Genomic DNA, 12,377 nt, shown 5'->3' on the forward strand with positions numbered 1-12,377 from the left:
GTCTCCCGCAAAAACGGGCAGAACCTATGGGCACTCCTGTCTGTGGTTTATTGAACGGTACCTATTTTGACAGGAAATCCAGGTGGGAATTCCAGTTTGATGAAGTCTCTCAGTCGGGCAAAATGAGCGCTAGTTCGGGCCATCAGGTCAATGATGGGGATGACCTGCTCCACGAGAGAGAGAGGAAACTCCTCACACATCCACAGCATTGCTTTAAACCTGCCGGATTGGATGAGAAAAGACTGAGGCCATCTCCCTCAGACAGGGAGACTGCGTTACTTCTACACAGTAGGCTAGACAACGCCAGCTTCCTTACGCCCCATGCCCCAGCCTTCCCAGTCATCTTACCTCCTCTAAGTCTGAGCTGGGAAGGGATTAGAGCCACAAAGAGTTCGCATCACCCTGAAATCGGGCAAGCAGAGGAAATGACTTGCGCTACAAGCCTTTATCGATAGCAAGCAGGAAGAATTGGTAGCTGGTGGAAACCATTTCATTTGATCAGCTGAAGCTTGTTGGCAGTTAAAAAAAATAAATAAGGAATTCTTATATCCAATCTATATTCTATTTGGAGAAGGTCGAATAATAAGATGGGCAATCTACTGTTACCTTTCATCAGATAAAGTAATTTTTGTTTTTTGGGGTTTTTTTTTTTTTTTTTTTTTTTTTTGCAGCATGTAGGACCTTAGTTCCCAGACCAGGGATCAAACCTGTGCCCCCTGCAGTGGAAGGGTCTTAACCACTGGACCGCCAGGGAAGTTCCAGTAATTTGAAATTATTTTTAAAGGAAGGACCGAATAATTTTTAGAGGAAGGACAGAACATGACACTGGAAAACAGCACGACTTCTGAAACAAACGAGAATCCGTTAAGCTGACAACGGCTGCTGAGTCTCTCTTACTTTTGTGTTCTAATCGTCAGCTCTTTTGGCCTTCCGATGTCTCTGTCCTTCAGATCAAACTCTTCGTTGAAGTACTCGTCAGGCGTGATGGCTGTGGGGTTGTTGGCGGTGGCACACTCTGTGGTGAGGTCCTGCCGAGCCAGAACTCAGGGGAGTCAGAAATGCCAAATGATGCTGACAAGTGGAGGCCTAGGGCACCCAGCCTCTGAGGTGGACACGTTAACCAGCTACAGAGCAGGAAGTTCTAGTCATTAGCTTTTTTTTATTAAGTTAACTGCACAGAACAAGAAAATTGACAAACAGATTGCCAAACTACATGACCAAGTCTAATGGATTTCTCCATTTCAAATAATTTCTCCACTCTCCTTTTATCTCCTGATTATAGAAAGGAAAAAGAGAGACAGACAGAAATATCTGAAAGCACATGGGATCTGGAAGATTTGGAGTTCAAGTTCCAGCTCTGTCCTTCTCTAGCCTGTGACGTTGGAAAGGTAATTTCATTTTTCTGACCCGCAGTGACCTCCACGGCGGCAATTTCATATGGTTATTGTGAGGACTGAGAAAGAAAATGTTTGTTCAGGTGCTCTATTAAAATATAAAGTCCTGAATCCTTTTTTCAGTTCCATTTTTATAGTGAGGGCCTAGTTTAAAACAGGAGAGAAAGCACCTGATTTCTATAATCACTACCTGCCTCTAAAATCTTTATTTTCAAAGACTCACTCATCTTATTCTCTTCCAAAAGAATATCTCAGATTTCAGCTGGGGAGTACTCTTTAGCCTTTTCAAATCGAGTGGTCTGCTCAGGATTCAGTAAATGCCCCCACAAGCAGAGAAAAGTCATCTCCTGTTAAACCGTGCTGGAAGCTCACGTTTCGACTTACCCCTTGAGCACCAAATTGGTGTTCCACAGTCCCCAGCAAAGACTCCAGTGGGTTCCTGTCCGCTACAGAGGAGGGAAAAGTTGAATGTCGAATATTATACCTTAATTATGATTATAGAAAAAGATTCTCATCCTACCTTCATGTTTCTCCATCATGCATTAGGAAATCCATCTATGGACAGGCCAATAAAATCATCCCCAATAGCCATCAGCTAACTTATCCTTTTTTTGTTTTGGTTTTTTAAAAAAATATTTTATTTATTTATTTATGGCTGCGTTGAGTCTTTGTTGCTGCATGCGGGCTTTCTCTAGTTGTGGTGAGCGGGGGCTCCTCTTCATTGCAGTGCGCGGGCTTCTCATTGTGGTGGCTTCTCTTGTTGTGGAGCACGGGCTCTAGGTACACGAGCTTTAGTAGTTGTGGCACGCTGGCTCAGTAGTTGTGGCTCGCAGGCTTTAGAGCACAGGCTCAGTAGTTGTGGCGCACGGGATTAGTTCCTCCATGGCATGTGGGATCTTCCTGGACCAGGGATCGAACCCGTGTCCCCTGCATTGGCAGGCAGATTCTTAACCACTGCGCCACCAGGGAAGCCCCTAACTTACTCTTTCTAGCACACTTTTTATTAGGATCTCTAAGCTAGATGAACAATAGTTATAATCAAGGGCTTCCCTGGTGGCGCAGTGGTTGAGAATCTGCCTGCCAATGCAGGGGACACGGGTTCGAGCCCTGGCCTGGGAAGATCCCACATGCCGCGGAGCAACTGGGCCCGTGAGCCACAACTATTGAGCCTGCGCATCTGGAGCCTGTGCTCCTCAACAAGAGAGGCCGCGATAGTGAGAGGCCCGCGCACCGCAATGAAGAGTGGCCCCCACTTGCCTCAACTAGAGAAAGCCCTCGCACAGAAACGAAGACCCAACACAGCCAAAAATAAATAAATAAATAAATAAATAAATAAAATTAAAAAAAAAAAAAAAGAATTCAATCAGCATAGTAGAAAAAGTTTGGATTTAGGAACGAGCCAGATCTGGATTCTAACTGCACCTTGGCTGGTCGGAGGCCTCAGCTTCCTCACCTGTCAAACTGGACTAATGGGAACGGTAGTGGAGGTGTGAGTTAACAATGGCCACATGCTCACCGCACACTGCAAGCCCCAGTCTCAAGGTTTATGTGTAATAACTCATCTAATCCTCCCGATGACTCTAAGGCAGGTCTGGTAGCACTCATTTCACTGCTGAGGAGACCAAGGCACAGCAGGTAGGTAACTTCACAAGGCCCTGAACCGGCCTCGCGCCAGCTGGGATATGGCAGCCATGTATTGGCCATGTTTTGGCTCAGAGCCCAAGTTCTGTCCAAATCTCTCATCGTGATAGTTTGGACTAAATCACTCATTCCAGTGATAAATATTCTCCAATATCCTTATCTACAGATTTTTTCAACCGAATCCAACAATTGTTCTGCATAACACATAAACAAGCCCTGTGAATGGCTTTAATTACAACTGGAGCCAACCACAGGGGAGGACCTCCAAGAACGAGTCAGACTAAGGAAAATTTTATAAAAAGGAAATTTGGATTGGCATGACCTGATCACATTAACCCCCAAATTTAACAGAGGCAACAAAGACTTCCTCTAGGCTAAAAAAAAAAAAAAAAAAAGGGGGAGAAGGGGGACTTCCCTGGTGGCGCAGTGGTTAAGAATCTGCCTGCCAATGCAGGGGACATGGGTTCGAGCCCTGGTCCGGGAAGATCTCACATGCCGCGGAGCAACTAAGCCCTTGCACCACAACTACTGAGCCTGTGCTCTAGAGCCCGCGAGCCACAGCCACTGAGCCCACGTGCCACAACTACTGAAGCCCGCGCGCCTACAGCCCGTGCTCCGCAACAAGAGAAGCCACCGCAATGAGAAGCCCGCGCAGCAATGAAGAGTAGCCCCCGCTCGCCGCAACTAGAGAAAGCCTGCGCAAAGCAACGAAGACCCAACGCAGCCAAATAAATAAGTAAAATTAAAAATTTTGTTTTTAAAAAAAAAGGGAGAAGGGAAGAGATTACCTTTATATCTCTTTTTTTCTTCCTCAGTCAGATGTTCTGTCCGTATTTTGGTTATCACACTCACATTGTTCACTGTATAAACCTTGAGAGATGTGTGCGAAAGGAAACAGTGACACGGGGAATCAAAACTCAACAAATAAGCATAGCAAGAGCAAGAATGCTGAAGCCAAAACAAAACAAAACCCAGCAAAATAAAAATGAGAAATGGTTAACATTCATTAGAACCCTTCAGAGAAAATACACAGCTACCAACTTAGAAATGCATCAGCAGTTACTTTGCATCTCTGACATTTTTAATTACCCCTGAGTAGTTAACGGTGACAGGCTGCACCTTCCAACTTGCCCTTCTTGTTGCTAAACACTCTCAAAGAAGGTCCTGCAATTTAGGCCTCCCAGCTGGATTTCTACTAAGGGGCCCAAACCTGCATCGTGTACTTGGACTGATTTGTGGTAATCTTATACTCAGACCGACTTAGACAGCCATCTGCTGGACAGAAGGAAAAAGGAAGGAACACAAGTTTCTCTACACTGGTAAGATTTAGAGAAAACCAGCAAGCCACTATTTGAAAGGTATTCCGTATATTGACCTCAAATTATTTTAACTGCCAGGGTCAATGCTCTGTTTTCAAGGTTGACTGAAGAATACTGGGGTCTGGAAAATCACACATCACAGTTCACAGAGAATTAACTGTATATGCCAAAACGTGGATTCCCAACGTTTAAAGATTCAGGAAACACACCCAGCACTGGAAGGGCTATTTCTAAGTGCATCTCACTGAGCGTGACGTAAGCTTTCTTTGCTCACTCAGAGGTCACCAGAGGACCCTGCAGCTGCTGGCAGCACCGTTGTGAGCCATCAATCCCCGCTGCACTGCAGGGCTAACGAGAGGCCAGGAAACAGCTTTCCCGCTGACACGGTGCCAGATGACTCGAGCAACTCTCGTCTCCACTATGACAACTATCTTCTAAATTCACTGACATCATGTAAGTGGGCTGGAAGCCTACTGGTTACAATTAGGCTGACTAAAAATATTGGGAGACTCATAAAAGCTACTTTCCAATATATATTGTTTAAACCCACTCAGGTGATAAAAAAAGATGAACAAGCATGTTAAATCTAGTCCTTTCTTTTTCTTTTCTTTCTTTCTTTCTTTTTTTTTTTTAAAGAATTAAAGGAATTGTCACTCCCACCAGGACAACTGGTACCTGGACTCATTTCTCTACAACATAGTTTCTCTTTGCCATAACGAGAGACCTCCTTGGGACATGCTATTCCATTTTCTGAAAGTCAAATAAGATAAAAATCCAAGGAAGAGACACACTAGACAGAACTTATTCCCCAGAGCACCTCCACGGCACAGATGCATGACAAAATCTGAACAGAATCCTCATTTGCATAGAAGCTAAATAGCTATATTAAATCTTATTTTAAGAGTTTCCTTTTACCTTTGCTTCGTAACCATTAACAACTTCTGCTTTATCTGTCCTCCAGCCCCAGAATCCGGATTTAGTTCTGATAAAAAGTGAACACCACAAATTTCCACATGTACAATATGCCATTCAGATTTATCCCTGCAGCCTTTATAGGTTTTTTCCCCCAGCTTAAGTTAGTGAAGGACACTTGGAAATTAGGGTCCTACTGTCCACAAAAGGATGTTATTAATGACAGATGGCTCAAGCATCCCCCACCCCCTCCCACAGTTATTAATCAATTTGCCTCACCCCCCGCAAGAGAAAGCCTCCATTCTTGGCTTCTTTACGAAAGCTGCCGGCAGAGGCAACAAAGGTGGTGACGTTTATTGGACAGCTGTCCCCAAGAAGTGAGTGCAGATGACCAGCGTCCAAGGGCTCGCCACTAAGGTGGTATCTCGGCCAGAGCATTCATCTGGGTCATCCCAGCCGTGGGCACCGATAGAGTCAGTGGCTCTATCCCCATAAGCAGCAGTATCTCAATCGAGGAATTCTTAGAACAGTGAGGCACAGACCATCATGCTCCTGGGAGAACATGGGTGGGGCAGGAACTCATCACTGTGGAGAGCTGCTTGCAGAAACCATTAGTGCCTGCGAAAAGGCTTGGGAGTCGCGCGCGTTATCAGGTTTGGTGCAGCGGGGGAAAAGAATATCAAAAGCAGTTTTTCAGCCCAGCCGTTGAGTCCAGCTCTGTGGAATGCTTGTAAAGCAGCCCAGCACTTCAGCAGCAGCTGTAGCATTGGTAAAGTGCCCAAACACCCAGTTACTCAACTCAATATACTCCTGGAAAAAAAATGCATTTAGGAGCCAAATGCGGCCAAGAGGCTCTGATTCTTTTTCAAAGCAGCTCACCCTGGGAAATGCTCCCACTCCCAGGGGAGCCCTGCCCAGACTGCCCCTTTGTCTAGGACATCACATCCCAGCTCCGCTGTGACTGCTGCACTCGGGCCGGTGTCAGGTGCCTCCTGCTCCGACCCCGGGGTGAAGCAGCACACCGCGCAGGAAGCTCCAGAACGGTGGCCGGGAGGCGGTTATCTACGTGTTGTGTTTCCAAACAGTTTGCTTTTCTTCTAATGAGATTTGGTAAATGCAATTAGTTCAGACAGGGTATGCGGAGTTTTATGTGTGTATTACAGTCCATCAGAGAAAGGAGGGACCAGAGCTTTAACTTTCCTATTCGTTACCCACAGTTAGCACAACGTGACCGATGGAGGGAAAGAGAGGACTCCTAAAGGGATGATACCACATGCTAGCTAACTCCAATTTACATTCCAGAAACAAACTTAGGGACCGCACCTGCCTCATTAACAAACCTGAGTCCCCTTTTAGTCAGCGATCAGTGAAAATCAAGATATTCCTTTGGGTGAACAGTTCAATCCTCAGTTCCTGTCTTTCACTAAGAACTTGGTATCTTGGCACGGGAAATCATCGCTTTCTGGCACTCGGACTGAAGGATGACTAGGTCTGCTCCACTTCATCCTTCGTGGATGCTGAGAAATCAGAGCCGCACTTTCTCCCTGGGAACTGCCACGCTCCTCACTCACCCACATCTGCTCTACCTGCAATCCTGGCTGCTCCATTTCCTTCCCCACATCCACTCTCTGACAGCTTAGTTATTAAACTCAACATCTACATCCTATTTTAAAACCAAGATTCTAATAAATCCTTGGCTCCTTGATTAACTGTACATGCAGAGGCATCTGATAATGATAGGAGAAAACCCAGCTTCCTCTTTTGCCATTTTCACCTCTGCCCGTCTCCACTGAGACCACCGTGCCAAAGGCCACGTAGCACACGCTGGGACTCGGAGGCTGCCACACAATGTGGAGAAAGGCTCTGAGGGTGGCAGGGAATGCTCTGTTTAAGGTGGGCAGAGCAGAACCTTTCAGAGGAGAGACAAATCCAAACTGCAACCAGAGGGTATATATCCACAGGCCCAAAATTCACTCGGGCAAAAGTATTACTTTGCAAGCATCAAGCTCAGAGTAAGATTAGGAGAAAGAGGGCTTCCCTGGTGGCGCAGTGGTTGAGAATCTGCCTGCTAATGCAGGGGACACGAGTTCGAGCCCTGGTCTGGGAAGATCCCACATGCCGCGGAGCAGCTGGGCCCGTGAGCCACAATTACTGAGCCTGCGTGTCTGGAGCCTGTGCTCCGCAACAAGAGAGGCCGCGATAGTGAGAGGCCCGCGCACAGCGATGAAGAGTGGCTCCCACTTGCCACAACTAGAGAAAGCCCTCGCACAGAAACGAAGACCCAACATAGCCATAAATTAAAAATAAATAAATAAATAAAAATTTAAAAAAAAAAAGATTAGGAGAAAGAATGGGATAAAGAAGGCTATCATAATATAACAGGCCCACATCTTCCAAATTTAATCAGCTGAACACTAGCTCACACCTCGGGTAAGAACCAGGCAAGCACACTTTTTCTAGCAGCAAACCTCACCCTCAAGAGGGGCCCAAGCCCTTGCTTGAACCACGAGAAGCTCACTGAGCACCTATTTCATTCCAAGCACCAAAAACAGCAGGTGCCTTCTAGAAATTCTCTCTCAGCAACTCTGATGCTCGCAAAATGAGGGTTAGCCTGAACCATCTGAAAACCCCGGGACCACAGGAATACAAAATGCAACTCAGTACAAATGGAAGGGGGGCTGTCTACCCTCCGCTGGGTAACAGCCAGTAACCATCACATTCTCTGTAAATTACACTTCAGAGCAAACAATGACGCTACAATGACGCTCTGCTGCTGAACTAGGGGGAACAGTGGCTCCTCTCATGACATCTGAGATTTCATCTCGAGATTCACTCCTTTTTTCTTTTCAGCTGAGGTAAACAGGAACCTGAAGATGAAGCCGCTTGCTCGAAGCTGCAGTTAGCAGCCCTGCCGATGGCGCCAGCTTCCTCCAGCCCTCGGCTCCCCTGTCTTCCAGCTTTACGAGCAGAGCCCTAAGCTGGCGTGCCCTCCCGGCCTGCAGAGGCGAATGCTGAAGCCTGGAGATGTCTTCCCAAGACCCTTTCAGGTAAAGCCACGGTCAGTCCCTAAACCTTGCTGTCCCTGGAAGACAGTGGCTGTCACCTGGTGAGGCCGGTGCGAGGAGGCTGGTGACAGGGGACTGACCCTGCCTCAGGGGGTGTCACTCCCAAAGCAGCAGCATACCTGGCATTTTCTCTTCTGCTACCAACAAATACCCTAATTCCACAGCTTGATCTAAATTAGGGGAAAGGGGCACTTAAACCTTATGTTTGATTAAACCGAAGACTCTCAGTTTTATTAATAAATTTTATACTGGAAACAAAGAAGAAAAGGAAAAGAGAGAACAGTCAGTATATTCATTAAGAGAAAAGAAAGCCTAAATCCAGAAGAATAGTGTCCATGTCAGCTCAGGCTATGCTGCTTTGGTTTACAGAGAGCTGGATGTGACATCCTAGGCAAACACTCAGGGCTCTTACAGACTCCCTCAGTTCAGTGTGTTCTATGGTAGAAGCACTCAGGCCAACAGCTATGACAGCCTTCCCCCCCTTACAAAGGCCCTCCCCGCCTCGGCTCCGCCCACAGGCAGAGGCCCAGAGATGGTGTTCTCACCTGGGTTAACCGAGGCACAGACCTCCCCAGAGGTTTCTCCAGATAAAGTCTGGAATAAAACTGAAACCCCTCCAGACTCTTGCTCTAAACTATTAGGCCTCATGGGGAAGCAGGAGGCGGATGAGGGGGAGGACCACATTTAATTGTATGCTAAGTGTGTATCTGACTGACTAATATCAGTATAACCACACTCAATACTGGACCGATTCTACCTCGGAAACTCCAAGCTCCATGATTTGGGACTAGGGAGTCTTGTGGATTGCCAAACACAGAAATAAAATGCAAGCAAAATCCATTAGAAAAGGGCCCATAAAAGAATATGAAGACATTTCTCCAAGACTTAACCAATGTGCCATAAGAATGATACATGGTGGAGGATGTCAGCTGTGGTTTGTTTGGTTAGAGCAGAGATCAACTTTAAAACACACTAGTGTTTCTTACACCATATTAGAAAAATCCCAATCCACCCATACTTTCCAGTTAATATATACATGGCACTAAAGATGGCAGTAAAGGGATTAGACATGAAAATGCAGAACCTAAATCCATACCTTTCAAAAGCAATGTTTTTAGTATCAAGGCTGGTGTTAATGACTGGGCTTGTGAGCCGCCTCTCAACCTCCCTGCCTTTTGGCTTCATCAGGTCCAGAGTGAGGCGCTCCATTTCCTGGGAAAGGTCAAAGTGTTCAGTGGTGACCACTTTGTCATCGTGGTTGACTTCCATCAACTCTGCCCAGTTGTCTGCTCATGGAAACAAGGGCGTAACTAAGCACAGTGCAAGGAAGATGCAAAACCAAAGAAGCTTTGTATGTTAAACTGCATCATCTTTCACACACACCCCATCCCCCCCACCCCCTGGTGCTATACTATTGATTATCGATTACCTACTTGCCCAGGAATGATCTGGCCAACTTTCCGTAACTCAGAGGAGGCTCTGGGCCATCTTCCCCAAAGATGCAGACTTTTTAAATAATTTGTATTTTTTGTTAGCAACGCATTTCATCTGTGTACTTCTTTAAGTATATGATTACTTAATTAACATAAATTATTTATGCACAACACTGGGTTAGCCACACCATTTCTCACCCTCCATTAGGGGACCATGCCTGATTATGGAGGCAATATAAAGAGATACAAGACAGAGTCTTGCACTCAGAGGTTTAGGAACGTCATATGTCAAGAGGATAACAGTGTTGGGTGGTAAATGGTATGTGCGAGAGAACTATCCAGATAAGAAATAAGATATAGGAATTGAGAGCTGAATAACTAACAAGAATACCAGCAACAACAACAAAACATGCCCCAGAGACAGGCACGGAAAAGGCACATAAATGTGAGTACATTTTGATGGTTAAAAAAGAGCAGTGATTACTGAAACAGAACCACTCACCTTCTCCCTTAAAGATGAAACTCCGCCTCCCTCTTATCCAGCTCATGTTCTCAAATCCCAGCAATGTGATATCCACACGCAGTTTGGCACCACTTTTCCAAATGCGACAGACATCATTCGGGCATATTCTGGAAACCAAGGGCACTGGAGAAGAGAAGTGTACTACTGAGAAAAGCCCGAGGGCCAAGCAGAACAGCCAGGCCCCAGAAATCAGGGTTCTGACTTCAGTGAAAGCACAGGAGTGGCAAGATGACGTCGGTCATACAGAACTGGGCTTGGCTCCCACACTTAAAATATAAGGAGTCATTCTTAAAGAATAAAAATGGACTTTCTGTTCTACAGCTGTTTATAAAGCTGCAGATCTCTGTCTTGTCCAGAGAAAACGCTAAATCAATTTCCCAAGAGTATCCTCAATCCCGAATGAACCCCTCTCATTGACTACCATCAGGGCTAGAGTGCATCCATCTGGCTGTCCTCATCCACATATGCTACTCTCGCCATCTGGCTGAGGCCCCCCTATACTGTCAGGCCCATCATTCAAGATATCAAATGTCTAAAATATGCTGCTTTTTAAACAAAAACTGAGATCAGAGTGGTTATTTGCATTAAAAAGAACTCAGTTTCGTAGAAGAACCTGAAGTTCTGTTCTTTCATATACTTTTTACTTCATTTAAATGTTTTATTACAAATATGACTTCTTGCCTGAAAGGGAAGTCTGGAAGTGAAAATAGCTGAAAATCTGGGAGTTAGAAACTGTCATTAACTGATCTACAAGAAACAGAAGTAGAACATCTAGGAAAATTACTGTCAGTCAATTTGCCTTACATAAGATTTTGGAGAAATACATCCATTTTGTTAAAAACAAGCTATTCCAATATTCGTCTCATCTTCTTCCTTAGAAAAACAAGTTTAGGACTTCCCTGGTGGCGCAGTGGTTAAGAATCCGCCTGCCAATGCAGGGGACACGGGTTCGAGCCCTGGTCCGGGAAGATCCCACGTGCCGCGGAGCAACTAAGCCTGTGCACCACAACTACTGAGCCTGTGCTCTAGAGCCCACGAGCCACAACTACTGAAGCCCGCGTGCCTAGAGCCCGTGCTCCACAACAAGAGAAGCCACTGCAATGAGAAGCCTGTGCACTGCAACGAAGAGTAGCCCCTGTTCACCGCAACTAGAGAAAGCCCGTGCACAGCAACGAAGACCCAACGCAGCCAAAAATAAATAAATAATTAATTTTTCAAAAAAAGAAGAGAAAAACAAGTTTAAAAGGATCGCGTTGAACTCCACAAGGAAATGAGTAACTGATTTATGATAAATCTTACTAAGATTTTAGCCATTTAAAGTGAGATATTAAAAAACGAATAATATGGATAAATATCAGCGATAACTGATAAAAGGAAGAGACAAAATTGTCTATATATTGTACTGATGAATGCCTGGGAGAAAAAGTCTTATGCACGCAGGAAAAGATTGGAAGGAACACACCTAAAGCATTAACAACAGTTGTGCTTATGTGGGACTGTGGGTGACTGTCTTCCCTTATTCTCATCCATTCATTTTCTAGATTAAAAAAAAATACATATAACTTTTATAAAAAGTTATATAAGCCTATATTCAAGCTAAATAAATTTCAAGCCCACAGCCACTCACCCCAGCTGGTGAATTCCCACTTCATCTGCACGTAGAAATCCGGAGCCTGAAGGACAAAGGTTTAAAATAAATTACCCCTTACAGCGGAAACTAACACAACATTGTAAATCAACTATACTCCAATTAAAATTAATTTTTAAAAAATAAAATAAAATAAATTACCCTTGGTACCATTAACTAATCACAAACACAGTAAGGTTTATTAGGGTTGTTTAAAAGGGAGAGGGAGAAAGAACAGAGAAGATAAGAAGAAACATAAATCGCAAACCCATCAAACTAAATCCTTATTTTATGTTCAGGCTGTTATTTTACCTCAATATAAAATATGTCTAGACAGTTAATAAAGTTAACTGCAAGTGACAAGGTTGGAGGGAGATAAAGTCAACGTTGATTTAGGGGCTCAACCGTGTTCCTAACAGTAATGGCCCATGAGCCAGGAGGATGGGCTCAAGCACCACCACAC

The 12,377-nt window shown here is 45.0% G+C and overlaps 1 protein-coding gene across 1 annotated transcript in view; it reads right to left on the reverse strand.

The window, feature by feature from the left end:
* The window catches only part of ANKRD13A (ankyrin repeat domain 13A), a 39,748-nt gene that overhangs the window by 6,402 nt on the left and 20,969 nt on the right, over positions 1-12,377 (reverse strand). Inside the window, exons 4-11 of the mRNA XM_036822824.1 lie at positions 11,915-11,960; positions 10,267-10,410; positions 9,428-9,617; positions 5,270-5,336; positions 3,824-3,905; positions 1,779-1,840; positions 898-1,028; positions 62-219 (exon numbers count right to left, since the gene is read on the reverse strand). Coding sequence (XP_036678719.1) covers positions 62-219; positions 898-1,028; positions 1,779-1,840; positions 3,824-3,905; positions 5,270-5,336; positions 9,428-9,617; positions 10,267-10,410; positions 11,915-11,960 — 880 coding nt within the window. The remainder of the gene's footprint in view (positions 1-61; positions 220-897; positions 1,029-1,778; positions 1,841-3,823; positions 3,906-5,269; positions 5,337-9,427; positions 9,618-10,266; positions 10,411-11,914; positions 11,961-12,377) is intronic.

This window comes from Balaenoptera musculus, chromosome 14 (assembly GCF_009873245.2).
Source record: "Balaenoptera musculus isolate JJ_BM4_2016_0621 chromosome 14, mBalMus1.pri.v3, whole genome shotgun sequence".
Taxonomy (NCBI): Eukaryota; Metazoa; Chordata; class Mammalia; order Artiodactyla; family Balaenopteridae; genus Balaenoptera; species Balaenoptera musculus.